Source organism: Anolis carolinensis, chromosome 5, assembly GCF_035594765.1.
Source record: "Anolis carolinensis isolate JA03-04 chromosome 5, rAnoCar3.1.pri, whole genome shotgun sequence".
Classification (NCBI taxonomy): Eukaryota; Metazoa; Chordata; class Lepidosauria; order Squamata; family Dactyloidae; genus Anolis; species Anolis carolinensis.
In genome coordinates this window covers 95,591,722-95,611,346 of record NC_085845.1, presented here as the reverse complement: position 1 = coordinate 95,611,346, position 19,625 = coordinate 95,591,722, and the positions used below count along the sequence as shown (strand labels likewise).

The following is a 19,625-nucleotide window of genomic DNA, read 5'->3' as shown; positions in this document are numbered from 1 at the left end:
AATATATTCATTCGCCCTTCCAAATTCAGGATGGTCTCTATTGCCTCTATCCTCCCGATGCTGCAGCGGGGAGACTACTTTGCCTCCATAGACTTACGAGACGCCTACTTCCACGTGGCGATACGGGAGGCGCACAGACGGTTCCTCTGTTTCAAAGTTCTCGACCAAACCTACCAATTTACCGTTTTACCCTTCGGTCTCGTTACGGCCCCGAGGGTCTTTACCAAGGTCGTCGCCGCCGTAGCGGCCCACCTCAGGCTACATGGCATCACGGTCTTTCCTTATCTGGACGACTGGCTTCTCGTCGGGCCCGATCCGGTTCTTCTCGAAAACCACGTTTCCTTCACGCTGCGTCTTCTAAAATCTCTCGGCCTCCAACTCAACTCCGAGAAGTCAAATCTCTCCCCGTCAACCTGAATCCGGTTCATCGGGGCCCTCTTCGACTCCGTCACAGAGACTGTTTCACTTCCGTTCGACAGATTCCTAGCTCTCCGCCACCACATCGCCTTTTGTCGATCTGCCCGAAGGGTCAGAGCCCGTGCCATCCAAGTCCTTCTGGGCCACATGGCCTCCACGGTTCTCACGACCCCGTTTGCCAGGCTGCGCCTTCGGGTCCTGCAAAGGTGGCTTATAGACACTTTCAAGCCGTTCTACCACCACAACTCCAGATATCTGTCGGTACCGTCGTTCGTCCGCCAGTCCCTCTCATGGTGGACGTCTCACCAAAACGTGTGCAGGGGCCTCCCATTTCATCCAGCCCCGCCGTCGCTAACCATAACCACGGACTCCTCCACCTACGCTTGGGGAGCCCACATGAGCGGTCTAACGGTTCAAGATCTTTGGTCCCCATCCGAGAGGGCCAACCACATAAACTTTCTCGAGCTTCTCGCCATTCTCAAAGCCCTGAAAGCATTCTCCCGCCTCATCCGTCACAAGTCCATCCTCATTCAATCGGACAACCTCGTAGCAGTATTCTACATCAACAAACAGGGCGGTACGGGTTCGAGGAAGTTGATGCTCCTCTCCTCCCGTCTCTGGGTTTGGTGCATAGCCCACGACGTACAGGTCTCTGCAATCCACCTGCCGGGCGCCCAAAACGACCTAGCAGATGCCCTCAGCAGGATGACATCTTCCTCTCACGAGTGGAAGCTCGATCCCGAGATCCTCGACGGTCTGTTCCTCCACTGGGGACGCCCTACTCTGGATCTCTTCGCGTCTCCCCACAACGCTCAGCTACCCCGCTACGGGGCGAGACTTCCCCCGAACTCCTTCCCCGGCTGTCTAGGAGATGCCTTTCTACTGGACTGGTCGGCGGAGATGCTTTATCTTTTTCCACCGATTCCTCTCATACCGAAAGTTCTCGAAAGACTTCTCTCGATCTCGGTCACAGCGATTCTCATAGCTCCGGCCTGGCCCCGCCAACCGTGGTATCCGGCCCTTCTTCGTCTCTCCAGAGCAACGTTTCGCCCTCTGCCTCCCTCGCCGCACCTTCTCTCAAGGGAGGACGGCAAAATTCTTCACCCGGACCTCCCTTCCCTTCATCTCACTGCATGGAGGATTCTTACCTAGCCTCCCTTCCGCAGAACCTGCAAGACGTCCTTCGGGCAGCCCATAAGCCGTCTACTACCAAGGCTTATTCCTATAAACTCTCTCGCTTTCACGCCTTCCTTCGATCCCGTAACGTCGACACCTTCCCGACCTCGGTATCGGTGGTCCTCGACTTCCTCATGACCCTCGTCGAGAAGAAACTCTCTCTCGCTTCTATTAAAGCTTATCTCGCAGCTCTTTCCTGGTCTTTTCAACGCCACGGTCAGCCATCTCTCTTTTCTCACCACTTGATCAAAACCTTTCTCCGAGGCTACAATAACATCTGCCCGCCGTCGCTACCACCTACGCCGGGCTGGAATCTCGAACTTGTACTTTCTCAACTCACTTCTGCTCCCTTCGAACCGCTTGCCTCGACCGATCTCCGTCTGCTTTCCTGGAAGTTGGCCTTTCTAGTGGCGATCACGTCGGCACGACGGCCATCCGAGCTTGCTGCTCTCAGGGTCGACGAGCCTTATCTACGTTTTCACCATGACCGCGCTGTTCTTCGCCCGGACATTACCTTTCTCCCTAAGGTGGTGTCAGCTTTCCACCTCAATCAAGACATTGTCCTACCAGCTTTCTTCTCTAACCCCTCCTCTCCTCTAGAGCAAAAACTGCACCTTCTCGACGTTCGAAGGGCACTTCTCTTCTACAGGGACCGTACCAAAGACATCCGTAAGACACAAAGACTCTTTGTCGCCTATGCCCAGGACAAGTTGGGTAATCCCATCTCTTCCCAAAGACTGTCCCACTGGATCGCTCAGGCCATCGAGTTGGCCTACGAACTAGCCAAGCGACCTCCTCCTCCATCCATCCGCCCGAGGTCGACTAGGGGCCTCTCGGCTTCAACCACCTTCCTTAGGGGTATTCCGCTTGACTCCATATGCAAAGCGGCTATCTGGTCAAACCCTCTTACCTTTGTCTCTCACTACAGGCTGGACAATAAAGCCTTAAAGGACTCGGCCTTCGCAAGATCAGTACTCTCATCTTGCCTCTCCTGACTCTCAAACGTCTTTTCTCCTTATATTCACCCACAGGTGACTCTCTATACCTCTCCTTCAAGTTTTCGGCCGGTCGTTTTCCCCATACCTACCTCTAGGGATGTGTTTTTCCCTGATTGTGTTGAGCAGTTGCTCTGTTACTTGGTACCGCCTTATTGACCCTGGCGGATATGTCAAAGACCACGATGTGTTTGTCCCTCTCCCCCCTGGGAGAGCGTTTATATGCACTATACGCAATTGAGTGTCTTTTTCTATCATGTTTATTGAAAAATTTCTATGTTATGTTTCCTCTTCTACTATGCTCATGTTTGCATTGCACTGGTCCTTTCGGACAATTGATTGCACTGGTCTCTTGGGACTGTTATCTCATTATGTCCTAATAAATATGTGTTTGGACATTCACTAAATTGTCGAGTTTGCCTTGTCCCACCATCCGGGACCTTAGCGTGTCAGTCTCCATTAGTGTGCATTCACAGAGTACACGAAGAAAAAGGACAGGTTGCTCACCTGTAACCATGTTTCTTCGAGTGTACTCTGTGAATTCACACAAACCCGCCCTTCCTTCCCCTCTGGCAAACCTCTCCCTTTCTCGTTGCCTTGGCGGCGTAGGAACTGGAGAGCGGGCGCCTGGGGCCGCCTTATATGCCCCTTGGGAAGGGGGGGGCGTGGTTACCGCCAAAATTTGAACTTCAGCTTGGAAGAGTTTCCGTCGGAACCTGCGCAGGCGCAGCTTCTCCATTAGTGTGAATTCACAGAGTACACTCGAAGAAACATGGTTACAGGTGAGCAACCTGTCCTTTTTTAACATTCAGTCATTTGTTGGCTCCTGTGGAATAAGCATTCTCTCTGTGGCAGCTACTGTATTTTTCTAGGTTTTCCAGGGAAACTGAGGATTTCAGTTAATGTTCAAATTAATTTTGGATATAAACAAAATTGGGATTCATTTCCATAACATACATTTGACGTATTTTTATTTCCTTGAACATTATTGTGAATATCATTTCTATATCTCACAAATCCAGAAAAGAGCAATCATGTCCAAGCGTTGAAGATTTGAGAGTATACCTTGAATATTAGTGTTCCCGAAGTGGTTCTTATTGATGTTTCAATTCCTGTAAAAGATTATCCACAGTTCTAAGCAGATAATTTTGTCATTGGTAATTTACAGTTTGGACTTCGATTTTTAAAATTCCAAATGTCTTCAGTAATTAATTTTACTCTCCTTAGACATATGATTCAACATTGCATTATTTATTACACCAGAAGTCGTTCCTAGCAACTAGGGGCAGGTCATACCAAGGAGCAGAATGACTTTAATTCAGCTGGACATCCTGCAGCTTCTGGCATTTTTTGATGGCAAGATGAAGGCGGGCCAGAAAACATCCTTTCACCAGGCCTTATGTGTTAGTGGTGTGGATGTCCCTCTTTCAATTTCAAACAAAGCATTCTGATCTCCATGAATGGAAAATGTACTTTTTCATACCTTTGGTAAGACAGCTTTCCCTCATGCCATTTCAGTGCTAAAAGTCTTGCATAGTAGTACGGCATTGAAAACAGCCCAAATGTTCATCTTCTTTTATTCTGTGTAGACACAGCCTATTCAGCATTTTAATGTATGTTGTATCGAATCAACTTCCCACTTCAACATGGTCTCTGTGGATCACACAAATGGGTTATCCTGCATATAAATAAAAAAAAATTCTTCGTGTCAGGAGCAACTGGAGTTGTTTCTGGAGTGAGAGAATTGGCCGTCTGCAAGGACGTTGCCCAGGGGACGCCTGGATGTTTTGATGTTTTACCATCCTTGTGGGAGGTTTCTCTCATGTCCCCGCATGGAGCTGGAGCTGATAGAGGGAGCTCATCCACGCTTTCCCGGGTGGGATTCGAACCTGGCAGCCTTCAGGACAGCAACCCAACCTTCAAGTCACAAGGCTTTTATCCCCTAGGCCACCGGAGGCTCCTTATACATAAAATAAAAGCTTGCTTTTTAAAGCTTTATCCAAGTTTGAAATCGTTAGTTTCAGACTGTTAGTGGAAATTGTTCTGGAAACTATGGTTAGAAAGTGTTTTGAGTTTGCTTTTGTTTCTTTAGGTCTACAGAATTAGATTCTAACTGGTCGTGGTATCAACTGAGATGTATGCAAGTTGGAGGAAATGCAAATGCTGTAAGTTTATTCATTATATAATAATAGAGTTGGGTGCATGTTGTGAATATTATATGAGTGCAAAGGTAAGGACAAAGAAGAAAGCATTTTTAAAAATCATGTTATTCACTTTTATCTGGGGCTGCTTCTCACAGAACTAGAGTCTTGACTAAGATGTTTCCCCAAAGAGCCTTTGCCCTCTTGCTGTGCCTTAAATCAGATGTAGCATAAAGGAAAAGTGTTTAGATAGTGGGCCTTCCAGAGGACCTTTTTTGTCAGTCACTCTGTGGAACGATCTGCCGGAAGAGATATGACAGCTAAGCCGGATGTCAGAATTTTAAATAGTAGGCAAACCTACCCAGTCAATTTTGAACTATACATTTTCAATTGACATTTTACTGGTGAAACTATTTTAAAGTGTTTTTAATCTATGTCTTTTAATTGGTTCTATATTTTTATCTGTTTTAATTGTATTGTATCTTGGGGAAAGGCAGGTAAAAATAATAACACTATGTAACACAATTTTTGTTACTGGGAGCATGAAATAAATATTTTCCTTTTTTTTAAACAAGTGCATAGATAGGGAACATAATTAGGAAGGACTAAAGAGAAGGGAGAGAGCCTTTTTATTTAAAGGGTTACAATGGGGGATGTAAATTGCACATACGAGAAAAAGAATCAGAATGTAGCCTGAAAAAAGGAGGGTGAAGAAGAGGAAGGAAAGCAACCTGCCTCTATTAGGGTCCTAGCTTGAAGGCAGTGACAGTTTTGACATTGTATTAATATTTTGAAAGCACACACTGAGTCTTTTTAGTAGAAAATAAGATACAAATACACATGATTTCATTTACTATGCATTTGCATTCATATTAGAACATGTTCATCTACAAATGTATTTTTAGTCACTCATGCTACCTGTACTTTCTTTATAGTCTGCCTTTTTTCATCAACATGGTTGCACAACAAGTGATACCAATGCCAAGTATAGCAGCCGTGCTGCTCAACTTTACAGAGAAAAGATTAAATCTCTGGCAACTCAGGCAACGCGGAAGTATGGTACTGAGGTAAGAAGCGATTTCCTGCTTCTTAGCAGGGGGTTGTACTGGATGGCCCATGAGGTCTCTTCCAACTCTACTATTCTATGATTCTATGATTCTAAGTAATCTTGATTTCTGTTTTGTTCTGTTTCTAGACAAATGTCTTGAATCTGGTTAGTTTGAAGTTTATAACTAAAATGTTTTATACATAATACATAGATATGTATAGTACACTCAAGGTCAATTGTATTAATTAATAAATATTAAAGTCAATCTAGAAAGGTAAAAGATGCCATATTGCTAGGAACGCGTTGCATTTCCCATGCGTCAAATCACGTATCGTCAGCTCCAGAAGGGAAAGCAAAGGGAAACCCTCTGAAAAAATATGCCAAGAAAATGTCTTGATAGATATGGCTTAAGGCTGACATAAGAAATAACTTGAAGACACACAGTGACAACACACTTTCTCAGAGAGGCTTTTTTTTTTTTTTACTACAGTTCAGTAAAGTGCTATTGTTGGTGGTTGAATATAAGTAAAAATAACCCACAAAGTTAGAAGGAATTTAATAAGCATTATACATTATACAATCAGGGACCAGTACTAAAGAAGGTTATTTCTTTGAAATGGATAGATGAACACTAAAGCCAATAGTGTCCCACCCTATTAATGTGACAAATAAATAACTTGTTTTATTGTACTAAATTGATGCATATTTTTAACAAGTAGCTGTGTATTTTTGAAATATGGCAAGGTCAAAACATTCTGAAAGTGTGTGATTTATTTTGTACCTTTTGCAGATGATTATTTGTACCATATAACTTTGTGTTCTGTTGTATAACTTCTTAATGCAGGTTCAGTATTGATTCGAATCCCCCTCTCCCATTTAGCCATTCTCCATTTCCCTAATTTCCCTTCATTGCCTATTCATTCTTCTAACTCCCTGTGTTGAGTTTTGTGTCCCAGTTTGTAAATGTCTTGTAATCTTGTGCTTGGTACTGATGGCAAGGAGAGCCTTCTTCATTCTGTTCAGAGAACTGCCTTCTCACAATTAACAACATTTTATCCTATGTGAGTACTGAGAAATTGCAAAAAGCATACCACCATAATTGAACTTTCTCAGAGGATGAGACTTGAGCAAGAAGATAAGTGGCTGTTGTCAGTTTTATTTAGTAAGTGAAACGTGTAGGGAGATTTTCATGTTCACTACAGAGAATTAGTCAAATGATTTTACATGTGATAGCTAAGCATTTTTGTCACCATAATATGAAGAGACTGGTTTGCAACCAAATATTGAAGTCTGCCTTATATTCAATCTTATCAAAGGTTTATTTAGACCAGTATTGTCAGCATTCACAGCAGTTTTTCCAGACTTTCAGGGAAGTTTTTTCCCTGCCCTCCAGGTATTTCTTATTCTTCCTTCCAAGTACCAACCAGATTTAAGCCTATGTATCTTCAAAAATCAGATGTCATTTAGTGTGCCTATAGCACTTCAGGATTGGGTCCAATTGCAATAAAATGAGGTACTCTGGAATTCTATTTCTTATGTCTAGTTTGTAGATTATGGAAGTTCACAGGACTGTTTTCTTTTCAGTGTCTTGAAATCTGTAGTTAGCAAACATAGCAAGAAAATCCTGGAGTGTGTAAACATCACTTTATTTTTGTAGCTTTCTGTTATTTCCCAGTTGTTAGATTCTTGACTTCTTAAGTCACTATTAGATAGAATACATTAGACTAAGTTCTGTTTTTACATCTTCAATAATTGCAGAGTTGGTTGATCATCATTGTTCCATTTAAATGAATACCAGTGCGGCTTTCTGGGATATTATATTTTACAAGCCAATAGAATAGAATTATTTAATCTTAAATGCATCTGTTCTGTTTGCAATGATCTCTGCACTGCGACATAATGACTTTCTTGTCTGAGAATTATTTAGACTTTTATTTGGAGAAGGATGTGTGCCATTCTTAAGAAAAGTTCTGGATGTACTGCTACTTGCGGCTTTAAAATAAATGGAGGGAACACCCTGAAATGACATGCTGTGTTTGTTCTAGTTATGGATAGATGGCTGTGGAGCCCCTCCCCTGTCACCTCAGGAAAAAGAGGAAGACTTCTTTGCCTCACACGTTTCTTCTCGGGTATAGAGAAATTGAATTTTGCTTCTTACATCTTTATGCTTTTTCTCAAGTGGCAATGTTCCAATGTTAGTTGTGATATGTATTCTCGGGGTCCAAGTTCTGTTTCACCACTGCATTTTGAGGGGTTTGAGCCTGTATAGTGTTGAACTTTTTCTGTGGATGTGCTTACAATTTATTAATAGCTAGGAACCTCACAATCTCTAATCTTCTCCTTGGCACTGATGGCAGGAAGAGTATTGCCCATTTGGTCATAAGTGAATTGCACACTTGTATTGACTATTGCTACCTATTATTTACTCTAAATGTAAACGTGATCAGATGTTAATTCTGAGTTGCATTGATCTTTAAACCCTTCTAAGTAGTTACTGTATTGTTGGGGTGGGGGCCTTTTTATATTAGCATACAATTTACAGTTAAACATTCAAATACTGCAAATTATAGCATAACTTTCTGTATGCTTTTATTGCTAATTTACCTCGTTCTGTTTGTGTGATATGATTTCTCATTTTCCTTATGAAGAGAAACTTTGTGACATCAAAAAGTGTTATGAACAGCTAGTGCCTTAACTAGTAAGGATTTTAGTTGTTTTGGACTTATTTTGAATAATAGTCATAATTAATTACCATTCCCCTTTTTCAGATTATTGACACAGAATGGGAGGCAGCACATGAGGAGACAAATAGTTTCAACTCTGCAGATAATTCAGAAAGCAAAGAAGGTATGGTTTGTCATCTTCAAACTTAATTAATTAAAATAAATTGAAGTTTGCTTTGCTCTCATTGGTCTGATGTTTTGAGTTTTCTTAATATCACTTCATGTGTGACGTGATGCCGCCTTGGTAGGAATTGATAGCTTCATACTCCATTATACAATACTTTCTTGTTGCTTTGTCTCTACAACAGAATCTGGGCTTGTCAAAATGTGCTTTGAATGTGTGCTGTGCTAAAATGTATATAATTTTCAAAATCTGGAAGTTGTAAGCATTTCAAGTCTGTTTAAACCTTTATTTCCAACTCCAGAACCCTGTGTTTTAAAAGTGGGGAAAAAGATGGGGAAAGCAGAAAATCAAGAGACTTGTGTGTGTGTATGTGTGAGAAAGAGTGGGGTTTTGCATTGAACTTGAAAATGTTTCGAAAAAGCATTTTGTCTTTAATATTTTAAATATATATATTTCTAGAGCAACCTGAACATGGACCAAGTGTTGACTGCCTTAGTGTGTCACCACAAGCATCACTAGGTAATGACTATAGAAGTGTATTTTAATGTATTCAAAAGAATCAATGTATTTAATCTATATCTATCTATCTATCTATATATAAAGAAAAATTGCCTTGACAGTTCAAATTTTCTTGAAAAGTATACCGGAAATATATGTCAGCCCACAGAACAATCAATAACTAGGTCAATGTTTCTGGGATAGTTCTGTATGTTACTGCTACAGCTCTATTTTTACATAGCTTTATCAGAAATTCACAAATTGGTAATAACTGGGATGCTTTTAGAATTGTGTCTTTCATTGACTCATGGTTCTTCCATAACTTCCGGTCAGTGTAAAATTGTGTCTCACTGGCATCATGTCATGGAAGCTTAATATCTTGGTATGTTTTCAACATTATTTATGTTCCCCTTCTAGACTGCCATATAATTCAGATAATCCGGATTACAGTAGAGTCTCACTTATCCAACATAAATGGGCCGGCAGAACGTTGGATAAGCAAAAATGTTGGATAATAAGGAGGGATTAAGGAAAGGCCTATTAAACATCAAATTACGTTATGATTTTACAAACTAAGCATCAAAGCATAATGTTTTATAACAAGTCTGCCACTTGTTTGGGAGTGTGGCTGCACTTGTGTTGTTGTTGGGAATGTTGGCCTGCTGCGCATTGCTGCCTAGAAAAACAGCTGTGGATCTAGGTGGGAGACAAACTGCGTTGGATAACACAGAATGTTGGATAAGTGAAGGTTGGATAAGTGAGACTCAGCTGTATCTGCTTTGAACTGGATTATATAAATCTACACTACATATAATCCTGTTTAAAGCAGATCATCTAGATCAGTGATTCCCAAAGTGGGTGCTACCGCCCCCGGTGGTCGCTGCAGTGATCCAGGAGGGCGGTGATGGCCATAGGTGCATTTGGGGGTGATGAATAACTGTATTATCTTTCTATTCAAGTTCAAAAAATAGTTTCATAATTTCAAACTTCAATGTTTCTAATTTACACCTTTCTTTACTATATTTTACAAAAAAGGTAGAAACATGAATACATATATCTTTCTGTTTCATTTCTATTAAAATAAAAAAAAATTCCAGGGGGCGCTGAGTAATATTTTTTCTGGAGAGGGGGCGGTAGACCAAATAAGTTTGGGAACCACTGATCTAGATTTTATATAGCAGTCTATATAACCATCTATACTGTCATAAAATCCAGATTATCTGCTTTCAACTGGATTACATGGCAGTCTAGACTCATATAATCCAGTTCAAATCAGATAATCCAGATTATCTACTTTGATAATCTGGATTATTTGATTTGATTATCTAGATTATATGACAGTGTAGATCCAGTCTTAGGCCCCTTCTACACTGCCATATAATCCAATTATCTGCTTTGAACTGGATTATCTGAGTCTACACTGCCATATAATCCAGTTCAGAGCAGATAATCTGGATTTTATATGGCAGCGTAGAAGGGGCCTTAGCATCCAGGAAATCTTGAATTCTTCCCCTATGATGACATCACTTTTGATGTGATGTTGGCTTTCTGGATCTCTCTCACTTCACACTTTAGGTAGGAAATCATAGATATGAATGCTCCTCCTGCAATAATTCAGTTTTCTCCATCTGCATTCTGAAACAATATAGTTCCTGCAGTCTGGTATAATAGGTACAACAAGAAGAATAGATTGATTAGGTAGCTGCTATCTTGTAAAAACTGTTTATTTAAATTATTGATCTCTTTAGTTAGTGATATATATATCTTTTTTATCTCTTATTTTAGCCAGCTTCGAGAATGTAAATACTTCGGGCACCGCACCTAGCAAAGGTGACCGTGAACATTTTAGTTACTCTATTTTTGCTGTTTCAGTTACCACATTCATTATATCTGTGGAAATGCATATTATATTTTTTTGTTTTGCAATATCTGCTTAAGCCAGTGCATCTTTCACTAACCATCTGAATTGTTTATATGCTTTAAATTCTCCCAACTTTGTTATTTTTAATCTTACACTTAAGATTTTCACTTGTATTATTGTAGGTTGCCTCTGCATCAATGTAAATTACAAATTTTCCTCAGAGTTATTGGCCAGCCCAGTTTAGAACTGGGCAGACTCGTGTTCAGATTCTCATTTGCCATTAAGCTCATGGTGGCCTTTTCCAGGAGAATTTTGTTTATTCTGCTTCATTGATTGTGAAAATAGTATGTGGAGCGACAATCTGACTCATGTATGCTACCGTGGGTCAACGGAGGAAAGGCAAGAAATAAATGTGATGAAGTACAGACAGATATAGGAGGTGCATATAATTTTTAAAACATGCATTAGCCATAAAATAGTACAAAATTTTGATCTAGTAATTCACAACATTTCTGATACTTTATGCAGATTAGAATATCTATCTTAACCTCTCAAGCCTGTTCACATTTTTATCCATATATCAATAACACTATGTAGCAAAATTTGGAAAATGCTCTGTTCCTGGTTTGAAAGTGTTATTTCCTGTTTAATTGTGTGGTACTTACTTTGAAAGTAGTTATACTCCAGAAATTTCCTTTTTGTGGCTGCACAGGCTATGTTGAATTGGTTGAGACTCAATGAAATATTTATTGAAAAACTATATCAAAATGTGCTGCAGGATGTCCCGCAAAAACAAAGTTTTTGCTGTTTTATGCACCTTTTCCATGTTTTTATGATAGAACCAATTAGGAAATGACATTTATAACCCAGGAACAAAAATCGTGTTACGTTGTGTAATATATGTCACTTACTAGGCAGTTTATCCAAATGGTTGTAACTGCCTTCTCTTCTCTAATTGTCTGGCTATTCTATGTAGGCATTATCCACTAATAAAGATATTGTACTGCTAATTCGTAATTGTGAAAATTCATATTACATTATGCTTCTTAATTTTTCCTAATCAAATTGCTTTATTTCACTTAAGCAAAATAAAAGAGAAAATTGATGGAGCTGCTTTTGCAGGGGTTGCTATTAATAGTAGATAAGTCACGGTATAATATGTATTGTGAGTTTATTTGCTTTGATTTTTGCAGAGGCTAGCTCTATGCTGAAGAAGAAGTCAAATCAAGTGAAAAAAGGGGTAAGTGCTTGAACTGTTTTATTATCTGGATAAAAGAGGAGGCTAGATTTACACTTCCCTGTATCCCAGAATCGGATCCCAGATTATCCTCTTTGAATTGGATTATATGAGTCTACGTTGCCAGATAATCCGAAATAAAGAAATAATCTGGGATCAGTTCCTGGGAGATAGGACTGTGTAGACCAGGTATGGAAAAACCCAGGCCCGGGGCCCTTTGGGCTCTTTTCTCAGGTCCTCCTCTTTTTCACCTTCGTATAAGCATGAAGGTGTGGTGGCCTGTCCATGTCCTTATGCTGAGAGGATGCCAAAGAAGTCACATGTGGCTGCAGCACCAGTCCCAGGCAGAGCCTCTTCCTGGCCTGCACCATGGCCGCCACCTCCACAGGACTTAGCTGCTCCTCACAGGCGCATGTGGAGCCAGCATGTTCCCCTTCCTCCAGGCCTCCACCCCTGGCAACGAGGAGGGTAGCTTTTCTTCCACCTCCTCTGCTGCCACCACCACCTTCCTCAAGGGCAAGCAGGAGGAAAGGGAAGAATAGCCCTAGGCAGCCAAATGCCCAGGCGACAGTGGAGGAGGAGGAAGCGGAGGAGGAGCCGCTCTCCTTGTCATCAGGGGCCGAGGCCCAGAAGAAAGGGAGTGTGCTGGCAAGGAGCAGCTGAGTCCAGTGGCAGTGGAGGCCAAGGTGCAGGCCAGGAAGGTGGTCTTACTGGGGTTGATGCTGATGAGCACAACTTCCTGGCTGTGGCCGTGGGCCAGGCGAGCTGTTGTTTGTGAAACCCTTCCCTACACCAACCCTCCTGGCCTCCCTCCTCCTTTCCTGCCCAGCCCACCCACTCCGCTCCGGCCCACCATTAGGCCCTCAAATTAAAAAGTTTGCCCATACCTGGTGTAGACCCAGCTGGAGTAGCAGTCCACACACTCAAAGCTTATTTCCCACAACACCAACTAACTAGGCATGAGTTCTTTTTCTGTTATGTCCATGGACTCCCTTCTCTTTTCCATTAGTTTTTTTCTGTTTTTTACTTGTTTTCCAGATAGATGTATTTCCTTTTTTTGTTTATTCACACACATTAAATTTACAGAAACAGAAAAAAGGCCCACCAGATTCTGTAAAGTATTCTAACTCTGACTACTGCCCAGCAGATCATGGGTCTACAAATAACATTGCCCCAAATCTGATGACCATTGCATAGTATGTTTCTGAAATTAAAAAGGATGGAGTATTAAAAAAATTACTTTGAAAAGGAGTGAGTTAGAGGACTTGTAACGCTACTTCTGCAGAAAAAGGAAAAATTAGAAAACATTACAGAAAATGAGGCAGAAAAAGATAAAAGCATATATTACTCAACAGTAATACAAAACCTGAGTTACTGCATCAGTCAGAGCCAAGAACCAGGAACCAGAATTTCATGCTGGAGATGGAAATTCCAAAACTGGTAGAGCAGAAGCTGGCAAAACGTGCAATGATAAGGCAAGCAAAATCTCTGCACAGGCTCAAGAGATGAGAGGCATTTTTAAGCTTACAGAAGCAGGTGGGAATTTTTTCCCTAATGCTGACATTCAGAAGAGCAAATTTCATGTTTTTTGCTGTGCCAAAAAGCAATTGGATCTAAAATACTTAAATGGATTTGTAAATTATTAAGAGATTCAAGATGGAAATCTTCTAAACAATCAAGCAAAATTTACAGAGGAATGAATGCTTGGTTTTGTTCCTATGGCCCCAGTTTGTAGGACCTAAATACTCAAAGGTCCAAAAAGTTTTTGTTTCATTTTGGGAGCAATGTAATGTCAGCCCTAGTTAATATTTGTGTGGGAGACCACCAGTAACTGCCAAGTGCTGTTGGCTATGCTGCAGGGAAAATAATCAGTAAAAACCCTTTCAGTATTCCTTTCTTAAGAAACTCTTATGAAATACATGGGTTGCCATAAGTGGAAAGATGATATGAAGATTCACATGCACTACCCCAAATTATAGAACGTATTTTTAGTTTAATCTCAAAATCAATCATGAGAAATTCAGAGCATTTCCATTTGGTCTGGCCTTGACTCCCAGGATCTTCAACAGGTGGATCTGTACTTCTTCATATACCAGGATCTGATCTACTTATCCCCCATTATCTGGTAGTGGAAACTCATATAATCCATTTCAAAGCAGATAATCTGGGATCAGACCCTGGGGTATTGGGCAGTGTAGATCCAGCCTGAGATAGCCTATATCAGAAAGAAAGGAGTCCAGTTCTTTCATAGGTTCCTGTTTTTTGTAAAAGATGTATTATCTGCAAATCACTCCTGATCTTGTTTGTGCTACCAGCCTTCAGCAATCTAAAATCCAAATAATAGATATAATTTTTTCCATATTTTATGATAGAACCAATTAGGAGATGTCATTTATAACCCAGGAACAAAATTCGTGTTGTTAGAGCAGATTTATCGAGGAGAACAATCCTTGCATCAAGGGGTATTTCAGCAAAAAAATAAAATAAAAAAAATCATTTATTATTTCCATTCCAGATTGATAGAATTTCTTGTCTCATCTGGATAGAATTTCAAATTAAATTGATTTTTTTTCCAGTAGATGGAAACAGCAGTGCTTTGACTGGTGTTTAAACTTGCCTTCTTTTACGTTAGGTCCTTCAGTTTGCCTTGTTTTTCTTTTTTCATTTGTGTAGGAGGAGGGTGATATAATGTACATCCAATCCCTTTAACTAGCTGTGCCATCTTTTAAATTTTGTTTTACTATTTATTATTTCATTGTATCACTGTTTTCTATTACAAAGTGTAAAGCATATACACTGTTTTGTTGTTAAAGCTTGGAGCAAAGAAAGCTGGTTTGGGAGCCCAGAAAATGAGCAGTAAGAGTTTTAGTGAGATTGAAAAGCAAGCACAAGCTGTCGATAAAATGAAGGAAGATCTACATGCGAACAAAAGAGTTGAGAAAGAAGAACCTCTGTAAGTCTGCAATCATGGTTACAGTGTTTTCTTAGCAATAGATTTACAGGATGTTTGAAGTTGAAATGGCCAAACATGCTTGATGTAACTGACATGTTTTACTCTTTTGCTAAACATAAATGACGAAGTTGAATACTGTGATAGTATCAAATTGTGTAAAAAAGTCATTGGCTGAACAAAGATAATTATTTTGATATCTTAGAATAGGGCTTCTTATACATTTTCCACTCATAACCCCTTCCTGTCCGTAAATGTTTACGCAACCCCAGGTATTTAGGTATATAAAATAGATGTATACTGATAATAGATCTGCATTTTCCTTTTTATGAAGCATTTTCTGCAGAGTTTACTGTAAACTGCATGTAGTTGTTAACAAATACATGTAATACCTATAGCAGCTTCTATGTTCAGAAAGCTTTTATTATTGTGATGTTTTTCATCACCCTAGTTAAGGGGACCTCATTTGGGGTTGAGACCCACAGTTTAAGTAGCAGTGCCTTAGGAAATGAACGATATTTGGGACAAGAAGTGTTTTGGAATTTGGATTTTTCCCGATTTTGGCACACCTGTATTCATGTATAAGTACATAATGAGATATCTTGGAAATGGCACCTGAGTCTAAACATAACATGCATGTATGTGTGTGTGTGTGTATATATATATATATATATATATATATATAACTTTCACTTTATAAACAAATAACTAATAATAATGGCTAACAAATAACAATAATAATAATAGTTGTTGAAGGTAATTTTGTACATTTTTACACTTTTTTTCTTGAAACAAAGTTTGTGTACACTGAACCGTCAGACATCACGGGAGTAATTATCTCAGTCACTTATGTGGACAGTTTTGATTTTTAGAGAACAGATTTCTCGATAAGGGATGACCAACCTATCTTGCAAAATGTAGCAGGGTGAAGGCTGAACAGAAGCCCCTTATCTTGAAGAGTACATAATGTTTGATGTATCTAATTTGGTGGGCTTAGAATTGTGATGACATTTAAAGCCCCCAATACCTCTCTCTGTATGTTCCTGCCTGAGAATTGAGGATCATCAGGGGATGGGGAATACATTTTCTGTGTTTCCCCAGTGAGGTCAATGCATTATGTTGGGACATGAGCCTTCTCATCTATGGCGTGCCAATTGTAGAATGCCTTCCCCGTGAAGGACCATTTGGCTCCAACATTGATTTCGTGTAATGAAAATCTGGTTGTTCATCAAGGCCTTTGCACTCATGTTAAATAGTGATGTACATAGGTTTTTAAAAAGTTACTTAAATTTTTTTCAGGTAGTTATGTTTAGTATGTTTTACTCTATCTGAATTATTTTTATTGTTTTAAAATATTTTTCAGTTTTTCTTTTAATTTTGTTTGAAGGTTGCCTCAAGATCTTTTTGACAGGGTAGTAGAGAATATTTTAATTAATTGATTAATTTATTGATTATCACTTCAGACCATCTTATCTCAAGTCAGTTTATCCCAAGGCATAGTTTAGGACAAAACAGTCCTTCAGATATATTGGTTACAAACTTTCAAAGTAAAAACAAGTACTGTTAATTAGTACCAGATATAGATTGGAGCCCCGGTGGCGAAGTGTGTTAAAGCACTGAGCTGCTGAACTTGCAGATTGAAAGGTCCCAGGTTCAAATCCCGGGAGCGGAGTGAGTGCCCGCTGTTGCTCCAGCTTCTGCCATCCTAGCAGTTCGAAAACATGCCAATGTGAGTAGATCAATAGGTACCGCTCCGGCAGGAAGGTAACAGTGCTCCATGCAGTCATGCTGGCCACATGACCTTGGAGGTGTCTACGGACAACGCTGGCTCTTCGGCTTAGAAATGGAGATGAGCACCAACCCCCAGAATCAGACATGACTGGACTTAACGTCAGGGGAAACTTTTACCTTTTTATAGATTGGAAGCTGTATTTCCAGTAAAGGAATTTCAGTGTTAAGAGAGTCATCAGATGAGAAGCAATTAACGTTGTTTGTTTGAAACTTACAGTATACAGTTTGGAATGAAATACAGATAAAGTTTTACTTTTGAAATGACTAAGTATTTTGCTCTCTGGTAAGAACAAAGAGCATGTTAGTTCACAACTCTGGTCCCTTCTAAACTGCCATATAACCCAGTTTCTGATTTCAGTTTATGTTCTTTGAACTGGATTATATGGCAGTGTAGATTCATATAATCCAGTTCAAAGCAGGTAATTAAGATCAGATATTGGATTATATGTGGATCAAGCTTTAGACACAGTTTCATTAAGGCAAAATGCATTAAATATTATCCACAGAACAATGCTTTTCTGTTCTCTACTCGAACTCTTACTTCTGAGGCCATTTTTAGTTTTGGTGTTATTCATGGCCATGCATGAGCATTAGCAACAACCCCGCCCTATTTTTTTGGAGGAAGATTCAAATTAGTCCCAGAAGCTCTGGCATTCTTCACACATTTGTGTGAGTACTGGACCTGTAAAGAAAATTGTTTTCTTAGTGCAATTTGGCATGGGCAGCCAGCAAATATATTCATATTGCCCATAGTTCCTAGCCATATGGAGTGTCACTGCATGAACTTAACAAAATGGTGTTCATTAAAGTATGGATAATGTGAATAGTTTCACATGCTGGACTAGATGGCTCTTTCTAGTTGTGTTCATTGAAGACACAAATAATACTTCTATTTATTTGTAATATATGAAGAGTCCTGCCCATAGACCTATTAGAAACCTTTCCTGAAATATCAGTTTTTTTCTTCTTAAAACTTTGAGGCTATCCCTTACAAGTAATAAATGTACTGGTATGAAGCCTAGTTTTAATTCATGACTAGTTGCTGGCCATCTGATTCTCCTCATTCTTATTGCTTAGGAATTCCTAGAGCCATTTATGCTGTTTCTTCAGTTATTTAGGCAGTGCAGCTGAAGACTTAGCTGATTCCATTTTCCATCAGTGCTGTGATCTTTTGTCTGTCCGATAAGCAGAATATTTCAGAGGAAGGAATTGTCACTAAGAAAAAGAGCCCCGGTAGTGCAGTGGATTAAACCTTTGCGCGGGAAGGACTGATGACTTGAAAGTTGGGTTGCTGACCTGAAGGTTGCCGGTTCAAATCCAACCCAGGGAGAGCTTGGATGAGCTCCCTCTATCAGCTGCAGCTCCATGCAGAGACATGAGACAAGCCTCTCACAAGGATGGTAAAAACATCAAACATCCGGGCGTGCCCTGGGCAACGTCCTTGAAGACGATCAATTCTCTCACACCAGAAGTGACTTGCAGTTTCTCAAGTCACTCCTGACACGAAAGGGGAAAAAAAAACCCTGTAGCATTGGAGTGTCACTCTGCTTTACCAAAACTTAATAACTGCAAATGCATAATTGTTAAATGAAAATTGTGGTGCTTGGAATGATTCACTCCTTTAAAAGGAGTCTCCGGTGGCCTAGGGGATAAAAGCCTTGTGACTTGAAGGTTGGGTTGCTGACCTGAAGGCTGCCAGGTTCGAATCCCACCTGGGGAGAGCGCGGATGAGCTCCCTCTATCAGCTCCAGCTCCATGCAGGGACATGAGAGAAGCCTACAAGGATGGTAAAACATCAAAACATCCGGGCGTCCCCTGGGCAACGTCCTTGCAGACGGCCAATTCTCTCACTCCAGAAGCAACTCAGGTTGCTCCTGAAATGAAAAAAATCTCCTTTAAAAAAAATCTATAACCACTAGATGGCAGCATAAACACATTTTGGAAGGGTTTCAAATTTTTGTCATGGCTTTCTGAAAATATGTTTTTATTTCATTCATGTTACATTCTTAAATGGGGATGGCAAAATGCAGTAAACTCATTTGAAGTGTAGGTCCCAGCATTGCCTGTTAGGGTTTGAAGGGAGTTGCAGTCTCGCGTCATTTTAATATTTGAGAAAGAGTGGGACATAAGTACAAGCAGTCCCTGAGTTACAAACATCTGATTTAAATATGACTCCTAGTTACAGAGGGGGATGAGACAACAGAAAGTGAGAGGAAATTTATCCCTCGGAAGGAAAATCTACTCTTGAAAGAGTTATCATGTGGAAAAGGTGTCTCCACTGAAGCTTTATTCCCAATCATTGTTTCTGTGACAATCCAATTGTCACACAAGGAAGAAAAGTGAAGGGAAAGCTTTTGAACAGGATCGCAGACAGCAAAAGAAACATTACAGGGTGTTAATCCTTCCCTTTGCTATATAAAACTAAGAAAAAAACGGGCTGGAGTTACACTTTAAAAAACATACCCGTTCTGACTACAAATACAAATTTAACAAGAATAAACCTACAGAACCTATCTTGTTTGTAACCTGGGGGCAGCAGGATGGCCATACTTTGCCAATCCATTAGAGGTAATAACACTGTCCTCTCCTTGTGGTGTTGAGGGTTGATGGCCTGAAGGAAGGGGGGCATCCTGTAGTGTAGAGGCTCTTCAATAACATTATGGA

At 40.3% G+C, this 19,625-nt stretch overlaps 1 protein-coding gene across 3 annotated transcripts in view; it reads left to right on the top strand.

Annotated features, from left to right (window-relative positions):
- Positions 1–19,625, top strand: part of arfgap3 (ADP ribosylation factor GTPase activating protein 3) — a 52,298-nt gene that overhangs the window by 12,468 nt on the left and 20,205 nt on the right. Inside the window, exons 3-10 of one of the 3 annotated variants that reach the window (XM_003221418.4) lie at positions 4,681–4,753; positions 5,665–5,796; positions 7,823–7,906; positions 8,546–8,624; positions 9,084–9,143; positions 10,908–10,952; positions 12,177–12,223; positions 15,034–15,173. In XM_003221418.4, the coding sequence (XP_003221466.1) occupies positions 4,681–4,753; positions 5,665–5,796; positions 7,823–7,906; positions 8,546–8,624; positions 9,084–9,143; positions 10,908–10,952; positions 12,177–12,223; positions 15,034–15,173 (660 nt within the window). The remainder of the gene's footprint in view (positions 1–4,680; positions 4,754–5,664; positions 5,797–7,822; positions 7,907–8,545; positions 8,625–9,083; positions 9,144–10,907; positions 10,953–12,176; positions 12,224–15,033; positions 15,174–19,625) is intronic. The other 2 variants (XM_008111436.3, XM_008111435.3) reach the window with 2 other exon arrangements.